The following is a 24,805-nucleotide window of genomic DNA, read 5'->3' on the forward strand; positions in this document are numbered from 1 at the left end:
TTCGAGCTCTACAACTCAAGAATGGTAAATTCAAGAGGCCACACCAGGTATTTCATCTTTTCTTGCTTCGCCTGGGTGGTGCAACAGATTTATAGAACGCAAAGCATTAACATTACGACAACGAACAAAAATTGCATAGAAGTTACCAAAGCAGTTTGAAGAAAAAGTGGAGTCCTTCCATAAATTTATCATAAAATTACGGAAGTGTCACGGAATTGAACTTTCCCAAATAGGCAATATGGATGAGACATCCATGTACTTTGATATGCCTGGGAATCGAACAGTAAACTCAGTTGGTGAAAAGAGTGTCCTCATAAAAACAACAGGACATGAAAAATTGCATTTTACCGTTGTTCTAGCATGCATGGCAGACGGAACCAAATTAAAGCCGACAGTGATATTTAAAAGGAAGACAATTCCAAAGCATATGAAATTTCCACCAAGTATCTTTGTTCGCACCAATCAGAAAGGTTGGATGGATGAAGATGTAGGTGTACAATTTTGGCTGGATCAAGTATGGAGCATACATCCAGGCAGCTTGTTACATCAATAAAGCATGTTGGTCTGGGATATGTTCCGGGTGCATTTAACGGAGGCAAGCAAAGAGAAAGCACGTGAGCTACGTACAGACCTAGCAGTCATACCGGGTGATCTAACTTCCGTTTTGCAGTCACTTGATGTCAGCTTGATTAAGCCGTTTAATCAAGATCACTTACGTGAAAAATGGAGAGAATGAATGTAATCTGGTTTGGTGAAGATGACAAAGGGTGGGAATTTTCAGAATCCTGAGATCACCCTAGTCACCAGCTAGGTTAAAGAAGCTTGGGATTTGATACCATCTGAAATGATTCAACACTCATTTCTTAAATGTGGAATAAGTAATTCAATGGATGGATCCAAAGATGACATCATATACGAAAGTGAGGATGCTGCACAACAAAATGGAGAGCATGATGACGATGACGACAACTGCTACACTGATGACGCAATGCCTATAGATGAATTTATAAATGAAATGTTTGATGACTCAAAAGATGAAGAATTTAAAGGATTTTGACATTTTGTTTTAAAATAAATATTTCTTTCGTTAATTTGTATTGTTTTATTTATAGTGTTAGGGAACAAGATTAACAGATCGCATTATACGTGGGCATGGCATTTTAGGGCTATTTTTCAAACAAAATTTCTAGTTCGCATTATATGTGGATCACACAATATGCAAAAATATACAGTAATTTGCATATTGTGTGATCTTATCTGCATTTTTTTTTTTTTTTTTTTTAAACTAGACATCATATGCCACCAGAATAACCAGTGATCAAATCATTGTTTCTTTAGCTTACTGTGTGAAATATAACTCAGATTCTCATTGTATATTTATATATGCTCCAGATGGTGACCGTAATATGAAGGTCGAAACATCAGTAAATTAAAATAATTACTTATAACATGATTGTAAAGTCCATAATTTCTAAAATGAATGCTGATCACCGTGCAACAATAAAAGAAAGTTTATTGATTTATCCTGTAACTTTTCCATTGATCATCATTATCAAACTCCTGCCATGTACCCTCAAGGGGTGTACAGATATGACAGTACTAGATGAAAAATTTACATTATTACTAACTTCCTATCTACAACTTTCCTCCAAATAAGTCTGTTATTTGTCAAGACATTATCAGATATTATATTTCTATTGTCTAAGGCACTTTTGTATCATATCAATCCACCTATATCTTAGTCTCCTTCTGGGTCGTTTTCCTGCAAACCTGGCAGAGAACACTTGCTTGTTTTGCTAATCTTTCCTCGCCCATTCTGTTTAAGTGACCATACCACCTGAGATTAGCTCTGCTAACTCATTCCTGGATGCTGACAATATCAAGATCTTTCCTAATATCCTCGTTCTTAATATAATATTGCCACTGATGCATCTGTTCACGCCTCTAATCTTTCTCAGGACTCTCATAACTGTGGTCGCTAGTCTTTGGTCAAGTGTTTTACTTCTGACCCGGTTCTCAGATCCATAAATTAAAACTGGTTTGAACACGGTCTTGTATACAACTAATTTGGTGTTCCGACTAATTTCTCTCTTATTCTATATGAATTTGACATCCAATATAGATATGATGTCAATTATTCAATTGACATCCTACCATACCAGCTTTGTTGATTCTGTTGTCTATTTCCATATTTAATTTACCATCTTCACTAAAAATCGTGCCTAAGTAGCCGAAATGTTTTACTTGTTCCACAGGTTCTCCATTCACAATGCCACTGATATTTTCAGTGATTCTGCCTATTTTCATTGTTTTTGTCCTGTTATTGCTGACCTTCATACCATATCTATTACAACAGTTATTCACTTTAGTCAATGAATCTTGTGTATAAGTATAACATTGTCTACATAAAGCAAAGAGCTGACATTAACATCTCCAGTTTTGATATCAGGCTTAATACCATTTTTCTTCATAATGTGATACATATAGATAATGAATAACAGAGAGGATAATGTCATCCTTGTCTGACACCACATTGGACATTAAACTATCTTCCTGTACTTCTTTCAATTCTAACTGCTGACTAACAACTCAAGTAAAGACTACGTATTGCTTGATATAATGCCCCATTGACATCATCCAACTTCAGCATTTTGAATAGCTTCTGTCTTGGCACCTTGTCATATGCGTTTTCCAGATCTACAAAACTTAAATATAGATCTTTGTTATATTCTGATGATTTCTCAACTATTTATCATAAAGTGAAGATCTGATCCTAACAGCCTCTATTTGACCTGAATCCAGCTTGTTCTTCACCCAGCTTTTCTTTTCTTCCATAATTCTTCTCATCCGTTTCTCAATTATGCTTACATAAATCTTATCAAGAATACTCAGTAGGGAAATAACTATGTAATTATCACATTCAGTTTTTTTTTTATTTCCCTTTTTATATATGGGAACTATTAGAGCTCTACTCCAATCATCGAGAATTCGTCCCTCTGTCCAGGCCTTCTGAACTATGCAGTGCAGCCACTATAAGACTTTTATACCTCCATACTTCAGCATTTCTGGTCAAATATCATCTACTCCTGCTGCCTTTCCACATTTCAAGCCTTTGATGGCTTTTTCTACTTCGATTATGGATATGTATTCATGATTAAATGCCTGTTTTGTGTTTTTTTTACGACTATGATATCACTGCTTGTATCATTTAGCAATTTTTGGAAGTAATTACTGCATTTTCAAGAATATCTCTTTCTCTAGTTTTCATATCACATTTATCATCTCTAATTACTTTTTCAGCACTCTTTCCTCAATTTCTGAGCTTCTTCAACAACCTCCAGAATATCTTGCCACCTTCTTGATATTTATTTTCTATGTTCTTGCCAAAGTCCTCCCATGACTTTTGTTTAGATAGTTTCACACAGTGTTTAGTTTCTTACGTTTGTCTCTGTATTCTCTATGAGCACAAGCAGACTTATTTGCCAAGAACTTTTGATATGCTTTCTTCTTTTCCTTCACTGCCTCTTTAACTTCCTCTGTCCACCTTAGAGTTCTGATTTTTATATCCTTGCAGACAACCTCACCACATGCCTCTCTGGCTGAATCAATCAGGGTTTTCTTCAAGGCTTGCCACTGAATCTCTAAGGTTTGGTTCCTGTTCTCAAACTCTTTCACAGGGTAGTTAGGAGGAAAAATTAGCACAAATAAATTACTAGCTGGATGCAGATGATAATTGATGACCATGTGACACAGTTGGGCTAATTAATGGGCACCATTCTTTGTGTATTTTAATCTACAGTTCACATCTGAGAGCTGCTCAACTTTTATTTGCTTTAAAACTTTCTTATATGTTTTTCTTTTCAAAAGGAAATTCAATTTTATCCTGCTCAAGACTAAATAGAGATTACTTCCAATTTCAAATACTCTGTACACTCTGGTGTCCTGAACCAGGGGAAAAACATCACTATCGACAATAACATAGTCGATGAGAATTTTCTTATTCCTTGCCTCTTCTCTCCATGTGAATTTGTGCACATTTTTATGTTGGAACATGGTTATTACTAACCATGTTCCAACATAAAAGGACATGGTTAGTAATAACCATGTCCTGAGCAGAAATCCAACAGGTATTTGCCATTATTATTAGCTTTGCTCTTTTCTCTAAATTTTCTCAAAATATTATTTAAATTAAGGGGATATTAATTCCCACATTGTTTTAAAACCAAATATAAGAAACTCAAAGATCAGAATCAAAGAGTTTCATGCCGAATATAGTAACTATAAAAGTATTGGCGACGACTAGCTTAAGCTAAAGCACGTAGTTCAAGTACGTAGTACAAATTAGGGCAATCGAGGTCACTACCCAGACCGGTTTCGATCTCTAATATCCCCTTAATTTAAATAATGTTTAAATCGCCGAAATGAAGCCTATTGGCTCTTTATTTTAAATAATTTATGGTTGCACCTTTTTGACAACTTGTATAGCAGAGTATATAAGTTCTTTTTGCTATATCCTTAGTATTATATTTGGTCTAGCTACTCACTGATGAGATCTCAATAAAGATCGAAACCGGTCTGGGTAGTGACCTCCCACCATAACATAATGTATAACATCATACATCTCCTAGGAGATGGGTTTTACATTATGTGAAATACTAAGAATAGCAATCAGAACTTTCTCCACCTTTGCTGCGAGTTGCCCTAGTTTGTACTATGTACTTGAACTACGTGCTTTTGCATACACTAGTAGTCGCCGATACTTTTATAGTTACTATATTCAGCATAAAACTCTTTCATTCTGATCTTTGAGTTTCTTATTCGGTTTTTTTTTATAACAATGTGGGATTTAATATCCCCTTAATTTAAATAATGTTTACATCGCCGAAATGAGGCTTATTGGCTTTTCTCAAAATATTTTTGTATGTTTGACAATTTCCTACTCTGCCATTTAGATCCCCACCAAGGACCAACTTTTCCTTTTTCATTGTGTCAGTTGCTTTCTCTAAAGCATCAAAAAATTCCTCCACTTCTACCTTAGTAGAACCTTCTGTGTGCCTATGGTCCAACCACACAGAATGAGGAACTGGGTCTCATGGTCCAGTTCCCCATTCTGATATTTGCCGACATCACTCTACTTGAGACTGCCTGCCATTGAAGAAAATTAGCCTCATATTTAGTTGAATACTATGGTATTCAACACTAAATATGAGTCACCCCTATTATGTCGATCTGGTAATAGGGGTAAATTGGTTGTTCTAATTCCTCAGCTAGCTTCATTTCCTTGCCACTCAGGCTTCTTATGCTGATAGTACCGATCTTTAACTCTGGTAATGTTTTTTCGCTGGTTCTCTGGCAAAAACAATGGGGGGGGGCCTTGTTTAACAGGCCGAAGCCCCAGACAGCATGAAATTCTGCTGTGTTGTGCCATCATTTCTATCTTTTGGTTTAAGCCAATAAGAATACAGTTTGGTTGGCTAAATCCCAAATTGTCAGCCCATCTTTGTTCATTCAGTATCTAGGTAGATGCCTAACAGGGTGCAACACAAGAAGGTGAGGATTGGACATTAGGTCAGAAGCCCTGGTCGGTTCTCTGCATTCCTTTAAAGGCTATGTGGAGGTTTCCTCTCAGTTATACAGCTTTAACCCTTAAGCACCCTTTTTCATTGATTCTTACAGATATTTGGTTGTTCTGACACATGTTAGTTATTGCAGCAAGAAGTTGATCTGGCATGTTTAGATTCTTGAGTACAGTCCACTGTTTCTCAACAGACGGAGTCCTCAAGACTCTGTCAAAAGCCTTCTGGGAGTCTAAATATAACGTATCTCTATGTTATATTCATAATGTTTTTCCATTATTATTTTAAACATAAAAGTTGGGTCAATGCACGATCATCCTCTTCAGAAGCTTTTTGTTCTTCACATAGTTTATCTTATACATATGATTTAAGTTTTGAAGTTAATATTCATGCATATAACTTATAACCAGTATTTAAAAGACCACAGATGCGCTTATCGTGTTTTTTCTTTGTTTTTTTTTTTTATATATATATATATATATATATATTGGGTTGATAATTGCCTTATTCCAACTTTCTGGGATTTTTCTCTTGTTGCCAGATATCATTAAACAACTTTAAAAGCTGTTTGATGATAGGATGTTTGCATATTTTATAAATTCTATATTTACTCCATTTGCATGGGATTTTCCTGATTTGCTTTGCTGTATTGCTTGTTGGTTTTCTTATGTTATTTTTCCCACTGTATAGTTAGTAGTTAGCATTATGTCAGTTTTAGATTCGTTACTATCTTGCCATAAGTTTTGGAAGAAGTCCAGCCAAGTTTTCTCTTTGATTATTTCAAGTTTCGCTGTTTCCTTTGCATCCCTATTCATATTCCTTAGAATTTTGTATTTGGTCTCTTCACTGCAAAGATCTCTTTCCAATTTTGCTATGAAGTTATCCCACATTTCTCGATTCTTTTATCGGCATGCTTTTTTTTTTTGCTAATGTTCTTTTGTATTTATAATTAATTTTGCTTCTAGTGATTTTGTGTTTATCCATTGTTTATACACTTCTTTCTTATCTTTGATTATTGCATCAATGTTTTCATCCCAGATTCTTATTCCTTTTCTCCTCTTCCATTTACTTTCTGTTCTGAGGCATTAGGTTGCTGTATTTATTAATATATTTTTTAGATTATTCCATTCTATATCATCGAATTCTTTTATTTGCTCTAGTTTTCCATTTTTTTTTTTTTTTTTTTGCAAATAAGGGCAGTTGATACTTTTACCATCCAAGAATTGAACTCTAAAAGATTCCTGGAGATTTTTCTTAGCACTGATTTGATTAATTTTAAACCATCTTGAGGGTATTCTTAATTTTCCTTGCAAGAGATGATCAGATTTTATTTCTACACTTCTAAATACGTGGCTATCTAGTATCATATTATCTGTTTTTCTATTAGCTATTATATTGTCTATACTTTTAAGTTTCTTGTTTCCCAAGTGAATTTATAGTAATCTTTATGCTTGAAAAAAGGTATTAATAATTTTTAAGTCATTACATGTGGAAAAATCCCTAAGTCTGTATCTATTTTTACTGCATGTTGCTTCACCATTAACAATATAGGAAAGGATCTGAGAGGAACTGTTCAGTTATTTGGGGATGATGCGAAGTTGGGTACAGCAATAGTTAATACAGATGATGTCAAAATTTTGCAGGATGATTTGGATATATTGGCAGAATGGGCAAAGGAAAATGGATGTCAGTTTAATGCAGCAAAGTCTAAGGTTATGCATTTTGGGGTGAAAAGATTACCAGCTATATACCACATTGGTGAAACTGTATTCCAAGAAATTTGATGAAGCCAGAGGCTTCAGAGTGTTAGTGAATAGAGAATTAAAGTTTAGCGGACACATGACAAAAGTGGCTAAAGCAGCTCGTTGGATTACTTGGTTACTGAAGAATACTTTGAGAAGCAGAGGCAAGCAGGTATTGTTCCTCTTTATTAAGCCCTGATAAGACCCCATCTTGACTACTATGCGCAGATCTGGTCACATGGGTTTCTTGGTGATGAGAAAGAGGTGGAGAAGAACGAGAGGCGAATGATAAAGATGGTAGCAGGTCTATGGAATGAACCTTACAAGAGCAGGTTGAAAATTTGTGGGTTCAAGAATTTGGTTGAGAGGTGGAAAAGGAGTGAAATGATATATATACAAATTACAGAAGGGTTTTTTACAAGATTAACATAGAGGAAATTTTTCAGAATAGGTCTGGTAATAGAAGAACTAGGGACCATTCTTAGAAACTAAGCAAGGGTGGTAGAACTTAATTTTTTGCTTGGAGAGTGGTGAATGAGTGAAATAGGTTGCAAGAATATGTTATGGGTGACATGGCTATTAATGATTTCAAAGCAAAGTATGATAGATACTGTGCAAATGCTGGATACTGCTTGTCATGATGCATAATGTTTAGGGCCTCCCTCGATGAGTCGAAGGACTCCATGGAGTGAGTAGCCCATAATAATAATCACTATACTATAAGGCTTGAGTCAGCAAATTCAAAACTTAAGGATGCCCCTAAACACCATAAGCATGCTATTATACTGACTAGTAACTTGAAGAGCTTCGTGAACCAATTTCAGAAGTAATATATTATCTAAACAAATTAGTTTCTTTGCCTCATCACTATAAGAAAGGCCTCGTTTCTTTCTGCTGTTCATGATATCAAGACACACACAAAAAAAAAATAAATAAATAAACTTTAGTTGTAAGTACACAAAAGACCTTATCTGAAGTTATGCTTAAAATTCCCAGAAATTCAACTTTTGAACGGAGGAAACTCCAAAAAACTCAAATATCAATTACCAAGGATAGCAAAGCTGTTGTACTTATGGATATCTGAATGGATATATGAATAACACTAAAAACTGAACATATTACAAAAGTACACCCAGAATTTACAGCTTGCCAAAATTCCACAAGCCAGGATACACATTACATCCAATTATGAATTTTACAGAATGCTTAACTTACAGTATGGCTAAATACCTAACTCTTCTTCTTCAAGGCTCTCTAATAAATCAAGATTATATGTTAAAAATATAACTCACTTCTTATCAAATGTAAAAGGAAAAAAGCTAATCCTTTTGAAAAATATTGTCAGTTTCAATTCATTGCTCTTCAAAAGACTTGTAAATGCTGGCAGGAATATTCCCATAAGCTCTCTGGTCAACTTTTTTTTTTTTTTTTACAAAAGTTTCATAGTTTCTACATTCGGCTTTGAAATAATGCTGGATCTAATATCAAATTGATTTTTATTTTTTGCAGCACCAAACTGAAGCCTTTTGGCTCTACTTTAGTAAATATCATTAGCAGATAAATTACAACTATTTTCTCAACAGTCAGACAAATCATCTGAATTCGTTATGGATTCTGGTTACAAGAAGTGAAAAAATATATAAACAGACTAGAAAAGGAGGCCAACTCCTCCTATGGCCTATTATTTTTAGCACCTTGAACAGTTGTTTCTTGCAATTCAATGAAAGTGGTTTTAACTCATGAAACATTATTTATCAGTCTATAATACATTTGCACTGTGATTGGCTAAGTATTTTTATTTTTTTAAATCAATTTCTATTTTTATCAAAAAAAAAAAAAAAATCAGCTAATGCCTTTATATTCCCGTATAGGGAGTAGGCGAGGCCATTTAGCCCTATCTAACTTTTGGAGACCAAGTGGACAGTTCAATCTCCACTGGCAGCCAATCAGAGATAGCTGGCTCAAGGCTATCACTAATGAAGCAGCACACAGTGAAGAGAGACGGCTCAACAAGTGCCGCCATCTCGTGGTCCCTGACCCTAACACAATATATTTTTAATGTCTAAAATAATGTGGGTTCTATGGTCGATTTTCTTGAGTTTACAGGATGAAAAACTCAGTTTCAGGAGAAAAAACCCGCTTGCCCGTGCCAGAGATCGACTAACTCGGGAACAGGTCAAAAAAAGGCTTAGAAAAATTTCCTCTAGTTAGATTCAAAACAAAGTCTTCCTTCATGCAGTCAAGCGCCGTGGTGTGCAAACACCACATCCACTGAGATATACAGGCTCACTTCTATTTATATATATATATATATATATATATATATATATATATAATTTTTTTTTTTACTCTGAAAACTCAGCTCTAGGCACAAACATGGAATTTTTAAGCCACTTCAGGCCTCCAATAAGCACTGAAGGGGTCTCACACCAGGTGATGAAATTCATCGCCCACCTAAAGATCAATATCCATGCCCATGGAAGGATTTGAGCCACAGCCTTTTAATTAATTACTCAAGCTGGCTTAATTTTAATGCTGACCTTATAGAAGCGAAGTAACTTATTGAAACAAACTATCCCACTCCTCCTTTAGAGCAAGGATAAAGTTTGTTTCCTGGAGGAGAATTTTGAGCAGCAAAGTATCTCTCATCTGCATCCCAAATGTGTTCTATGGTTTGCGATCTGGAGAGCCTGATGGTCATTCAATTTGATTAATATCCTTAATCTCCAAAAGTATCTCCACACTGCTCGTGTGCAATTTGGTGTGGCATTGTAATCCATAAAAATGAATTCACCTACAACACGAGACAATTGAACATGAAGAAATTTGTTGCAGTATTGTTCACCAGTCATAGTCCCTTTTTCCAGCACTTGTAGCTTAGCGTGTCCATGAAGCATAATGCCTCCCCACAACATAAGCCCAACACTGCCATATCTATCCCTTTCAAGAACATTCTCACGATGGTAAGCAGTACCACTTTCAGGCCAGATCAAGTGTCATCTGGAATTGGAGAATGACTCATGTGAAAAGAGTACATTAGCCCATTGGTGTCTTGTACAATTTTTATGAATACAACACTGAAAACGTGTCTACGATTAGTTGTGGATAAAGGAACGCAGACTACAGGCCTTCGGGAGTATAGTCCTACTTGTTGCAGATGTCTTGTTACAACGTGCCAAGAATAGAGCTCACTTGCAAGCTGAAATGCCGTGGTACATTGATTACGTTTTGCTGTTATAACCAAAAACCTGTCTTTGTGCTTTGTGTCTTTGTTAGAGTGAGGGCAACCTCTTAGCAAATGTCCAGAACACATTCCACTGGTTTGGAAAACAGTGCCCAGGGCCTGGATACAATGTTATGCGAGATTCTAAACTCTCTTGCATTTTTCAGTAATTCTGCAGCCTTCGAGTTTTCCAATAATTCTTCTCTGTGTGAAATCATTTAGATGATGTCTTTCAGACATTACAAGACATCCAAGTTTGCAACTTTATTCCTTCACAAAAAGAGCTCCCTTCAAACACAATACAATTTGCTGAGTGCAGCCTTTTGCCTTTTATCCTGTTGGGTGCTACCACATGAGCCCTTTGCGCATGATTCAAAAATCTGAATTTGTACTGGCCTTCTACTTGAAATTGTCAGTTATACAAATTGCCACAAGCTGATTCGTCTGAATTTGCAGTTGTAATCTTCAGAAATAGTGTTTGTCCTTAGGTTTTGGACACCCGTGTATAATATGATCCCAATAAAGAGACACGTGAATATAGCCTCATTCTATGAGGGAGGTGTCAAAACCATGTCTACCTACTGACCTATCAGTATCTCTAGTGGTGGTGTTTGTGAAGATTTTAGAGAAGTTGGGAAGAGCTCACATACAGAAATGACCACACACAAGCTATACTTTGCAAGGAACAACATGGATTTACTAAAGGGAGGTCAAGTCTGAGAAATCTGCTGATACTTGGTAATAATAATGTTAAGACTAAAGTGCATAAAGGAAATGGATACGCTATGTTGGACTTGGCTAAGGCATTTGATAGAATATCATATTAAAGGCTGTTGCATAGTCTGGACAATACAGAAATGAAATATAAACTATTTGAATTGGATAAATAGTTTTCTAACAGACAGTGATCTGAAAGTGACATAGGGATGGGAATCTGCCAGATTTAAGGCAGCCATTGTTTTTGATCTGTACATTAATGATACTAAGGAGGACCAATAAACACATGTCAAATTGTTGTCTTATGATGCAAAGATTAGAAGAGTAATCGAGGTTGCCACTAATATATAGCACTTATGGAAGGATTTGAATAGGCTGGAATTTGATGCAAAATGATAATGACTGCCAATTCAATGTTGATAAACATAAAGAAATGCACTTTTGATATGATGGGATTTCCAACTGAACATTATATTAGCGGAATTATGCTTGGAGAAACCAATGAGGCTAGTGATCTTGGAGTAATGATGAACAGGAAGTTGAAATTCGAAAGTCACATAGCAAAAATTGCAAATACAACTCAGAGAATTACTGCAATCACAAACATTGAGTTACAAAGACATCAGGATTATGGAATATAGATCATGAGGACAGACTGAAAATATGCTGACTGCAGAAAGAGTAGTAACACAGAGTCCTATAAATTTCTGAAAGAGTGTTATAGGATTTTTCTTTACATGGAAGGCTGGAAGAGGAAAGGGGTTTCCGTAGAAATTAAGTTTGTGTACAGTTAAGAATGAGGTGAAAGCTAGATCTTTTTCTTACAGATAAGTGAGTGAGTGGAACAGTTTGTCTCATGTTGGAGTTTTAATGGAGTATTGACAGCCCTAGGAAAGGATTAAGAGTTAATTTTCATGCTTCCAATATTTCATCTCTGTCACTTGTAGCACACAAACACAATACAATACAATACTCAGAGTCACCCACAGGTTTCATTAAGTCCTATCTATGTAGTGTGTCCTCTATGGATGCTTGTAGGCAATCTTGGATGTAACATCCAAGATAGATAGGACTAGACTACCAACCCAGATAGTACATTAGTCACCCACGTGTTTCATTAAGTATTGTGTTGCCTTTTGTGTGTATGTGTGTGTGTTACAAGTGTTATTTGTACTATAAAATATTGGTAGCATTAAAATTAGTTTTTAATCCTAGTGCTGACAATATTCAATTAAACCTCCAACATGATGTCCTCCCAGCATTAAGCCTTAACACATAAAACAGCTTGCCTGTTGAAGGTGGTGATCATATCTAACATGAAAAAGTTGAAGAATTCATATAGCAGGTGGTGTACAGCATCCCTAGATGAGTCCATAACTCCCTAAAAGGTATCCGATGATGATAATCAAGGAAAATTTGGATTAAAAAAAATCCCTTTTTAGGCTGCGTTGCAATTGTTTATTGGGTCAGAGGCATCAAGGATAGTGTAGAAGTTGAGTGTTAATGGTTTTCTGTGATTAAAGATGTAGACGTGGATGATAATTAGATGGAAAAGATTTGTCGCCTTCTTAAGAATGGGTTGAATATTGTCTAATTTTCAGGCTGCAGGTTAGATACCATTGGAATATGCAAGAATAAATTCCTGGTCTATGTTGCCTTTTTAATCCTGGAGTGCAAACCTTTAGAAATACTATCAAGACCAATGTACTACATATATATGTGTGTGTGTGTGTAAATAAGTTTTTTTTTACCTTGGGTAATGTATATTAGGGTTACCAAATAATTTTATTTTTGGTTATTTTACTCCTAATCCCAAGTAAGCAAACAGTTAAGTTTGCACCTGAACGTAGTTCAAGTCTAAAGGTGGTGCAACACCAGGGCAGCTAATTGTAAAGGTGGGTAAAGATCTGATCACTATTCTTAGTATTTTCCATAATGTAAAGCACATCTCACTAAGAGATGTATACTGCAATACATTATGGGTGGGGTCACTACGCAGACCAGTTTCAACCTTTTTTTGAGGTCTCCTCAGTGAGTAGCTAGACCCTAAATACCAAGGTTTTAGTAATACAGAGCCTTATCAACTTTACCTATACAAGTTGCTACAAGGTGTTTTTATTATGAATAAGAATCTCTGGAGGAGATATAGATGTAATTAAGTTTTTTTACTTGGTAATGTATATTACGGTTACCAAGTAATTTTATAAACTTGATTATTTTACTCCTAATCCCAAGTAAGCAAACAGTTAAGTTTGCACCTGAACATAGTTCAAGTCTAAAGGTGGTGCATTGAACTACGTTCAGGCACAAACTTAACTGTTTGCTTACTTGGGATTAAGAATAAAATAACAAAGTTTATAAAATTACTTGGTAACCCTAATATATATATATATATATATATAGAGAGAGAGAGAGAGAGGTTATGTGGGATTCACATTTAAAAAAATAAAATAACAATAATTTTGTATTACTATCCAGACCAAATCCCAAATGACATAAAAATACAAGTTAAACAACAATGACACAAGTTCGTTAAGTACCCTGTGGTATCCCACTAGTCATCCTCCTACTTTTAGATTCAACAGCTCCATAAGTCATTCTCTGAAAACTGTCAATCTGCCATTTTCCTATTCATGTCACAAGTTTATTAGAATAATCTTATCTAATGCTTCAGAAAAATTCTGAAGCATTATGGTATACCCATTCTCCTTATCCATCTCCAGCAATCACTGCATTGCAGTTAAGAAGTTTTTGCAGAAGGCAGTGGCTGACTGTACACCTAGAGTCCGAATAATAAATCAAGTAGGGATTAAATGGATGAATAACACCTTTAAGCTTGAGCTGGAAAAAAAAGAAACTGTGGAGAGAATTCAAGGAGAAAGGTGACCTGCAGGCACATGAACGGTATAAACCTATGCCAGAAGGGTAACAAGTGTGGTAAGAAAAGCAAAAGTGGATTATGAAAGAATTAGCCATGTAGGCTAAAGAGAATCCCAAACAGTTTTTTCGATATGTTACATGTAAAAGAAAAAAATGTATACGGCAGATTGATTTTAATGAATGCCAATGGTAGGGAGGTAACCGAATAAGTTGATATAGTAGAATTACTGAGTGAGCACTTTGCAAGAGTATATCATCCAGGTGGTGACATTGCAGAAATGGAAGAACCAACAGCTAATACGGGAATTGTGGTGAATGAAGTAGAGGTGAATAGCCTATTACAAAACCTCAATGTCAATTCATCTGTGGGATTGGATGGTATACCAGCTCGTGTTGTACGAGAAGCAGCTAAAGAATTGTCAGTGCCTTTGACCATTTTGGACTAACCCAAATGCAGTCTCGGGTCTGGGTTAATCCCAAGGGGGTGGAAAGAGGGGAAAATAGTTCCACTGCATAAAGGAGGTTCTGAGACTGCTGTTGAAAATTAGGCTGATCAGTATATCAGGAATTGTTGTCAAGGTCTTGGAGAAAATAGTCAAGAGGAAAATACAAGATTGGATAGATGAAAATGGGATACTGTATGGGGGACAGCATGGTTTTGTGAAGGGTAGATCATGCCTCAGTAACTTGCTCACATTCTACAACACAGTGACGGCTGAACTGGATAAGGGTAATGGGCTTACAGTGATTCTACTGGACCTTGCTAAAGCCTTTGATAGGATACCACATGGAATTCTAATCAGTAAACTGCAGCATATGAGAATGGATATAGGAATAGGGTTGGTGAGATGGATAGAAGGGTGGTTGATGGAGAGATATCAGAGTGGTTTATTCAGGAGTAAAGTCCAAAAGTGACTGTAAAGTCCTGTGACTAGCGGTGTGCCGCAAGGTTCTGTTCTTGGAATGCTACTGTTTAATTTGTTCATTAATGATATAGGAAAGGATCTGAGAGGAACTGTGCATCTGTTTGCGGATGATGCAGGATGTCAAAATTTTGCAGGATGATTTGGATGGTTTGGAAGACTGGGCTAAGGAGAATGGATGTCAATTTAATGTGGAAAAATGTAAGGTTTTTGCATTTTGGGGTGAAAAGATTAGCAGCAGTATATCACATTGGTGGAACCGTACTCCAGGAGATTGATGAGGCAAGGGATTTGGGAGTGTTGGTGGATAGGGAATTGAAGTTTAAGGGGCACATTGAAAAAGTGGCTAAATCAGCTCATCGAATCACTTGGCTTCTGAAAAATACTTTAACAAGCAGAGACAAACAAGTTATTGTTCCTCTGTATCGAGACTTGATAAGACCCCATCTAGACTACTGTGCCCAGATATGGGTGCTAGGGTTTCTTCTGGATGAGGAGGAGGTGGAGAGGATCCAGAGACGGCCAAGATAATAGCAGGACTATGGAATGAACCTATGAGAACAGGTTGAAGATTTGTGGGCTGCAGAAATTGGCTGATAGGCGGAAAAGTGGTGATATGATCGAGACATTCAAATTACTGAAGGGTTTCTATAAGATTAATTCAGAAGATATTTTTGAGAATAAAACTGGTAGTGGGAGAAGGCCAAGGGCATCCATGGAAGCTTGGTAAGAGTGTGGTTAGCAAGGGTGTTAGAGCTAGGTTTTTTACTTGGATAGTGGTAAATGAGTGGAATAAGCTGCCAGAGTCTGTTGTGGGTGCAATGACTCTAAATGAATTCAAGGTGAAATATGATAGCTACTGTGTGAATGTTGAATAGTTGTTCTTGACATGATGTTGGGCCTACCTCGATGAGTCTAAGGACTCCTTGGAGCTACCCGTAATAATAATAAAACAAATAAATTGCCTTTAATAAGCCATTTTGTCCTCTATAGAGAATTAATGAGCTATCCATCCACCTCTGCACAAATGATCTTAATTAACTGGTATGGCACCTTACTGAGCACTCCAGGAATACTGACTGGCCTATAAATTGGTACTTCTACCGCAGCTAGGAATTGCAATACTAGTAAATGGAGCAGAAATCCTTTAAAAATTTACCAATAAATCCAGTGTTTTGATAAATCAAAAACATTTTTAATGTAAATTTTATAGTGATTATGGACTAATTTTATAAAATACAGTTCCTTATTTGGATAAAGCACTCAGACTTTAATAAGCCCTGTGGCTGCATGCAATTATGTTGATGCTTGCATTATAACCTCAAATATTTTGCGATTAATTTAACTTTACTTTGTAATACTAGTAACTCGTAAAGTTAAAATGCTCACACCACATTGTCTCACATGAGTTGCGTGTAAGGTGGGAACTTGCTTGACCACATAACATGTCTTTCTGACATCTTGAATATTACAGAAAATCCCAAATTTAACATTATCTTATTTAAAAAAAAACTATTTTGAAAATTTGAAATGCATAAATCTGTTTGTTTCTTTACTTAGCAAAGGATATATATGCATGAATAAATTTAGTACAAGCTACTAAATTTATTCATGAAGCTTTTATTTTGCATCTATGCAGTATGATGACTATATGAGAAGGATGTTTATCACTATACAGGATTATAAATTCTAGTTGTCTCTAATTGCACTAAATACAGCGTATTAGCTCTATATGTTGTATTTAATGCTATGATAAATTTCTTTTGCTTGCAGCTGTGTAATATGACATCTTTTGGGGGACATGTTTTTAATATAACACATGTATATGTTATATATATTACTATAGAGCTATTCTCACTCCACTACTAAGCTACTAATTTATATGCAAGTGCTTTTTATTATAGGTTGGTTTAAATATACCAACCATATACAAATGTCCCTTTTTGTTATTTATTGGTTTCTAACATATCCTGAAACATACAGATGTTCTCCCTCCAGATATATTTGGTTTCAATGGAAGCACTTGTGCCTCCCTGCTGCAAACGTGTTAAAGCATTCAAGTATTTTGACACTGTATATGAAATGATAAATTATACAGGATGTCCACAAATGATTACCCTGATTTCAACTGGCTATAATATTTTAACAATGAAACTAACTGAATAAATTTTGTTGCAGGCAAACTTGGGCACTCAACGTTTCTATACTGGTATCTTCAGTATACTGCTTTTGCCACCAGGAGTGCTGCTGTTGATTTTCTTTAAAAATGGCTTCAGTACAGGAGAAAGCCCAATGTGTTCTGTGGCTAGCAGAAACAAAATCTCCAGTTACAGTGCAGCGAATGTTTAGGGCACAGTATGGAAAGAACCCACCTGATGTCAAGCTCATTAAGTCATGGGAGACAAAGTTTTTAGAAACAGGTTCAGTTCATAAGGTTACAAGTAGTGGCAGTTCAAACTGCCTTCACCCGGTCACTGCAGAAGTCAATCAGAAGAGCTTCACTAGAACTTCAAAATGCCAAGGAGTACAGTCCACAAACATTTGAAAATTGTTTACATACAAAGTCCAAGTTGTCCAGGGTATAAAGCCAGATGATGGTCCAAGGCATGAAGAATTTGCTAACCTCATTTTGATAATGATAAGGATAATGATTTTTTGCAGCATATTTGTTTCTCTGATGAGGCAACATTTCACGTGAGTGGAGTAGTCAACAGACACAATGTAAGGATCTGGAGATCTGAAAACCTCCATGCCATAAGAGAACACATTCGAGCTAGTCCAAAACTCAATGTGTGGTGTGGACTAATACATGATCAAGTTTGGCCCTTTCTTTTTTCTCAAAAAAGAAATTAATGGAAATGTGTACTTAGACATGCTCAATAATTATGCTATTCCCCAGCTACAGGAGATGCAACCAAATGTTATCTTTCAACAGGACGGAGCCCCCCCCCCCCCATTGGTCTAGTGATGTTCGCAATCTTCTTAATCAAGAATTCCCGAATCACTGGATTGGCAGAGATGGTCCAATCCCATGGCCCACGAGGTAACCAGACATTACACCCCTAGACTTTTTTTTGGGGGGGGTGGGGGTATGTTAAGGATCTTGTTTATGCAACACTAGTTCCAGACCTTGTGACATTGCGACAGTGCCTCAGAAATGCAGTTGAAGGAGTCGCACAACAAATGTTGGAGAACTTATGGCGTGTTATTGATTACTGCTTGGATATTTTACATGTTACCGGCAGTGCACATGTTGAAGTTGTTCGTTGACTTTTTTTTCTATATGTTATGAATTGAAGACTAACTTTGTGTTCCATTTCAAGTATCCACTGAAGAGTTATATTATAATCAGAGTAAGCATTTGTGGACACCCTGCATTTCTTGATTCTGTGTTCTGACTGACTGTTGAGAGAGAGCAGTGATTAGTGTCAGTTGTTTACATATTGTGCCAAATAGTGAAAAAGTCTAAAGTAAGAATATTTCGTGTGACCTGACATTTGATAAAAGATGGGGTATTGAAAAGTATCGGGTTGGCAAATAAGTTCGTTCGGTTTATGCATTAATACAAGTTTATGCCGCTTCGCCTGCCGCTATTGTTGCGCTACCAAGCAATGCTATTGCACAGTTGAAAGCCGACATTTCACATAACCTTTCAGTGAATTTTCGTTCGGCCTACTTCAGTTGCGCGTGTGTGACATATTTTTAGAAATGGAAGGAAATAACGTACATTACCAGCATATTTTGATTTTTTTATCTAAAAAAGGCAAACGAGCTGCGGAGGCCCATAAAAAATATGAAGCGTATATGAGGATGGTGCCTTAACAGAACACGTATGCCAAAAGTGGTATCACCCAACCGAGGTTGATTCGAGTGTTGTGAAGGAAATCATCAACAAAAATCTATCACAAACAGTGTGGGAGATTGCTGCAGTACTGAACATATCCCACACAAATGTTGAAAACCATTTGCACAAGCTGGGATATGTTTCAAAACTCAATGTTTGGGTGCCGTGTGAATTGACTAAGGCCAATATGACTGCTCGCATATCCATCTGTAATTCGCTGCGACGTCACCAAGAAAATGACCCATTTTTGAAGCGGATGATTATGGGAGATGAAAAATGGGTCGTGTATGATAACATAGTACGTAAAAGATCATGGGGGGGGACACAAGAGCAAACCGCCGCAAACAACCTCAAAAGCGGGATTGCACACAAAGAAGATCATGCTTTCTGTGTGGTGGGATTATAAAGGTGTTGTCCACTATGAGGTGTTACCGTCAGGCAGAACGATTGATTCAATTGTCCATTGCTCATAGTTAACACAACTGGCCCATGCAATTAGCACAAAACGTCCTGAATTGGCAAATCGGAAAGGAGTTGTCTTTCACCACAATAACGCCAGACCCCACATTGTTAACAACCTGGAGTAAATTGTTACATCTTGGCTGGGATGTTTTGCCGCATCCTCCGTATTCACTGGACCTGGCACCTTCCGATTACCACTTATTCCGATCATTGCAGAATTCTCTGAACGGGAAAACCTTCGCTAATGAGGAGGCTGTCAAAAGACACCTGGATCAGTTTTTCGCCAGTAAACCTCAGGAGTTTTATGAACGTGGCATAATGAAGTTGGTGGACAGATGGCAAGAGGTCATTGATAAAGAGGGTCAATATATAACTGACTAGTATGTGTTATATATATTAAATAAAATGTGTTTCATTCCACTTTGAAAAACCAAATGAACTTATTTGCCAACCCAATGTATTTTTAAGCCACAAAAAATTCACTATGGTATTATTTTCACATGTGACACGTGTGCATGTAAAACAGCTGGTGGCAGTACTAAAACTAAAGGTTTACATAACCATCTTACAAGCCAATAAAAAAAATTAAATTATAACATTTTAACAAACAAATGATGACTTTTCCTACTGTAGTAACAAACAGTGGCAGCACAGTATGGGTACCCTTCAGTAAATTTTGTTTTGTACATCTGAAGATTGTGAAAATTATTAATCGTGAATTGATATAAAAGGCATTCCTAAATCTTCAAGCATGATAAGAAAAACTGTCAGAAATATGCAGACAAAATTAGCAAACAAGTAATCAATGAGATATCATTATTATTAAGAGAGACCGCCAGGAAGTCAGGAACTCATCAAGGGAGACCATACTGTTCGCACAAGCTGTCATAACCTATTCTTGAATTCATTTACACTACTAGCACACATAACATCAAATGGCAATCCATTCCCCTCACGCACTACTCTATGAGGAAAAAAAATCTAACCCCCCCCCCCCTCTTGAAAGCATTTATTCTCAACTTCCATGGATGCCCTCATGTCCTTTTCCCGTCCTCCATAAAATGAAAAATTCCATCTACTGACATTCTGTATAACCCTTTCAGAAGTTTGTAAATCTCAATCATATAACCCCTCTATCTCCTGCTTGCTAGCGTCTGCAGCCTACAAATTCTCATGCGGTCTTCATAATCTGTACCACAATCCTGATATCATTTTTGGCAATGTAAATTACACAGAAATAGCAATATTAAAAATCCAGCATTATTTCAAAGCCGAATATTTGTAGAAACTATAAAGTTTCATAAAATTGACCAGGGAGGTTACGAGAACACAATCCTCGGAATTGGAGTTCCCTTAACTTGCACTACTTAAAAGAGCCATAAGAAACAGCTACTAGGTCAGTGAAACCTTAACAAATGCACTAATAAAAGGCAAATATGCAGACACTTGGGCAGTAATCATGTTCTTTTAAATAGTGCAAGCAAAGGCAGTGGCAGCACAGTGCCAAGGACTGTATTCTCGGAAGCTCTCTGGTCATCAATGTTACGAAACTTCCATAGTTTCTACAAACATTCGGCTTTGAAATAATGCTGGATTTTTAATATCTACTATTTCTCTGTAATTATGGTGAAACATTTAGATTAACAACTGCTCTATTAAGAACCATTGATATGAATATTACTTGTCCATGCAAGTGATAATAAATTTTGGAATCTTAGTTTAAATGTTACATTCTTGATTCTATGCTCGTTAACAGATGTTTAACCATTCTTCAAAATAAAATAAAAGAATTTGGTATTTCTTTTACAAGTACAGGTATACCCAGACTTACACTGCTTTGCACTTATGGACATTTATGAATTGCCATTTATCCTAAAGTAACGTGCTTTAGAATTATGTCTCTTTAGAGCTGTGGTGCTATCCTATGAAAGGTTCACAGTCTCGCTATTTTCAGTATGCTGTCAGACACAGCTTATCACAACATCTTTGTGTTTCCCTAAGTGATTGCATGAATATTAAACTGTTTAGAATAACTGTGTAGAATAACTTTTATTGTACTATTTTTGTTGCGATTAAAAACTTAATATAAAATATTATATTATTTTAAATATAAAAGATAAAAGTGAATAAATCATAATCTAAGATAAGCCAAACACTAGCCTTCCCTCACATTACTTTCAACATTGTGATTTTAAAAAAAAAAAAAAAAAAATTCTTGCTAATATTAAAAATACTACTCCAATGAACACTAATTAGCAAATAACCTTGTTGCTTATATGAAGAAACTTAACAGTTTGGATAGATGATCAAACTAGTCACCATGTTCCCTTAAACAGACCATTATTCAAAATAAAGACTACAACCTTTTTGATGACAGAAAGGCTGTGAAAGGTGAGAAAGTAAAAGATGGTGAATGTGGAGCAAGCTGTGGATGGTATGACAGGCATCTACTGCTGCAGAAATATTTCCACAGGAATTAGCAAAGATCAATGGTGGTTATAAAAAAAATAATTTATCCAAGTGCTTACACTTGGATAAAGGATTAAACTAAATTTATTATAATCCTAATGTCCATCAACACAATCCTTTATTCCATTCCTAACCAATCTCTCCAACACCTTGACTACAACTGTAGTTGATACAGACTGGTCTATAATTAGAAACTTCTGTCCTAGAATCATGCTTATGGAACGGTACTATTTTGCCTTCTTTCCACTCCTACACTAAATTACTATGCTGATTTTATTTGTGGTCAATTGAGACAAAAAAAAAAAAAGGGGGGGGGGGGTAGATTATGCTTGATCATTTCCAACATCCCTTGATGTGTACAACTTCAGTTTAATTGGGGCAGCTGGTTAATTAGGCCAAATTATGCTAATCCCAATAGGGCTCAATTAACCAGAATCCACTGCACTCAAAATCATGGACTTGGTGGGTCCTTCTTTATAATAAAAAATAAAGAACATTAGACTGAATGTTGTCGATTCCATGTCTGAGAATTTTGCAACTTCAGACTTAGTTCCTGTAAGTCAATATTTAAAAATAGCTTTTGATTGCCCAATGACCAGTTGATCAACAAGTGTCTAATCCATAAAAATTAGATCACGATAAATATTAATAACAGTTTTATTGAAACATAAAACATGACAAAAAGCATGAAACATTTTTATTTCAATGAAAAAAATTCAATATTAATATTACTAATATAAATTATAAATAAACAATTTTTATTTCAAAACACAAATAGCAACTTTTAAGAAAACACAAACATACTCATTTTTTTATTTGGTGTCCTTTTTATTAAAATGAAGCACAGAAAACATAATTTACATAGGCTGTTGTCCCTTAATAGAGGAATAAAAATATACGTACAATGCTATTCCAAAGGAATAGCATTGCACCTATACTTTGGCTGGAGTTTTTTTAGTAGTCTGTTATAGTGAAAGTGTGTAACCATATCTTAGTTATATATGAATCAAGAGTATGATGTCTAAGACAGACAAGATATTTATGACAATCAGCATCCATCAATATACAGGTTCAGTCATAGGTATAAGTGGTTTGCATTAAAATAAAAAATCTGCCACTTTCAGAAAAATGTTACACATAAATGTAACTGAGATAATGGATTTGGTATAATGACCGATTTACTTGATGTTCAAACAGATACATGCTAGTAATAATCATGAGCCAAATGAATTAATTACATGCATAAATATAAAAACAAATTTTTAATATTTACCATTTTCATTTCTCACTGCCAGAAACTCTCCTCTCTGAAACATAACAATTTTGTCTTCAGGAGTTTTGGAAGGCTGTTGTCTCAAAACTGCAGGGATGATATTTGGTGGGGGAGGTGACTGGAAAGGCTGATACTGAAGACGAAGACGTTTGCCTGACCTAGCAGTGGAATTCAGAGGTTCAGGAGTTAAAACTCGTTTGTGACGTTTTTTTTGTAATGAGGGTGATGATGATGATGATGACGTGTTTACTTGTAAATGTTTTACATGTTTAGCATTAGTACTTCCATCCTGTTGCTGTACTGTGACACTGACAGAAAATGGTGAACTTACAATCTGAGCAGAATGAGATGAAGGGTGAACCAATGATGATCGTTTGTTATGCGAATGTGTGGCAGGAATAGGAAGAGAGTTTTTAATAAGCCGTTTTTCTCCTAAACTCACTGGGGGAATAGTGTGCACTGGAGACGATGGAATCTTCCTAGTGGTCCTCCTTTCTTGTGGTGAAGATGGAATGCAGTGGGCAGCTGCTGCAGATCCTGGCGAATGCCTCCTAACTCTACCTGACAAAGTGCCAGATGCATGACGTGCTGATCTTCCATCTTGAAGAGATTTAATAGCCTGTCGTTCCATTATCTTGCTTCCCTACAATTAGACATAATTCAACTGAGAGTAAATAATTTATACTTAAAAAATCTTAATCCCTCATAAAATAATTTAATAATTCATACTAAATTATTTAAAAAATATTAAATGAAATGGAAATGCTTCATGACAACAATTCTAAATTCCAAATATTAGCAACATGTAAATTCATACAGATATAAATGTAATAAATTGTTACCCAACTATTCAAATAATTAATATTTAGGTCTGCATTATTCGTGCATCTCTTACATTCCTTTCTTCACATGGACAGTGATAGTTAATAGAAAAAAGGATAATAAATATCCATCATTATTTTATACCAAGTGGATAAATAATGTCTTCCTCTGAAAATCTGAAATTTAGTTTTGAAAGTGATTAAAGTTTATGAGAAAAAACATCTTCAGTTGAAAAGGACAAAAAAATTCCTCAAATATGTTTTTCTTTTTACCACAAAGGCATCCCACCATATCTTAAAAAAAGTACAGCAGTTTTTCATGGAAGTCAATGTTCTCTGAGAATTTGAAAAATGCAAACAAAAACTATCAACTACAATATAAGAACAAAAATAAATTTAGTTTGATCCTTTATCCAAGTGTAAGCAAACAAAGTTTGTGCCTCGAAGTATCTTCAGGACCGAGGCAACTTGTGGTAAAGGTGGACCAAGCACTCATCACTCCTTGTCTCAGTATCTCCCATAATACACTAGCACATTTCCTTGCAGACATGTATAATGCTATGCATTAAGGGAAGGGCCACTAACCAGACCAGTTTCAACCTTTATTGAGGTCTTGTCAGTGGGAGACCCAGAAGTGGTGATACTAAGGCAGAAGCAATGGAGAAGTCATATTTACCTATATGAGTTGCCAAAAGGTGTACCACCTTATTATTAAATTACTCTGGATTTAGAGAAAGATGTTGGAAGTTTTTTCACTTGGTTAGACAATAATAAATTTAGTTTAATCCTTTATCCAAGTGTAAGCAAACAAAGTTTGCGCCCTAAGTATATTCAGGACTGAGGCAACTCCTGGTAAAGGTGGACCAAAAACTTCC

General features: G+C 35.8%; 1 protein-coding gene across 1 annotated transcript in view; it reads right to left on the reverse strand.

Annotated features, from left to right (window-relative positions):
* LOC150102348 (poly [ADP-ribose] polymerase tankyrase-like) overlaps positions 1–24,805 on the reverse strand; it is a 1,002,656-nt gene that overhangs the window by 914,535 nt on the left and 63,316 nt on the right. Inside the window, 1 exon segment of the mRNA XM_090399561.1 lies at positions 23,110–23,752. Within this exon segment, the coding sequence (XP_090255687.1) occupies positions 23,110–23,752 (643 nt within the window).

The sequence above is a fragment of the Typopeltis vanoorti genome, chromosome 10 (assembly GCF_054136105.1).
Source record: "Typopeltis vanoorti isolate ZY-2024b chromosome 10, IOZ_Tvanoo_1.0, whole genome shotgun sequence".
In the NCBI taxonomy this organism is placed as follows: domain Eukaryota; kingdom Metazoa; phylum Arthropoda; class Arachnida; order Uropygi; family Thelyphonidae; genus Typopeltis; species Typopeltis vanoorti.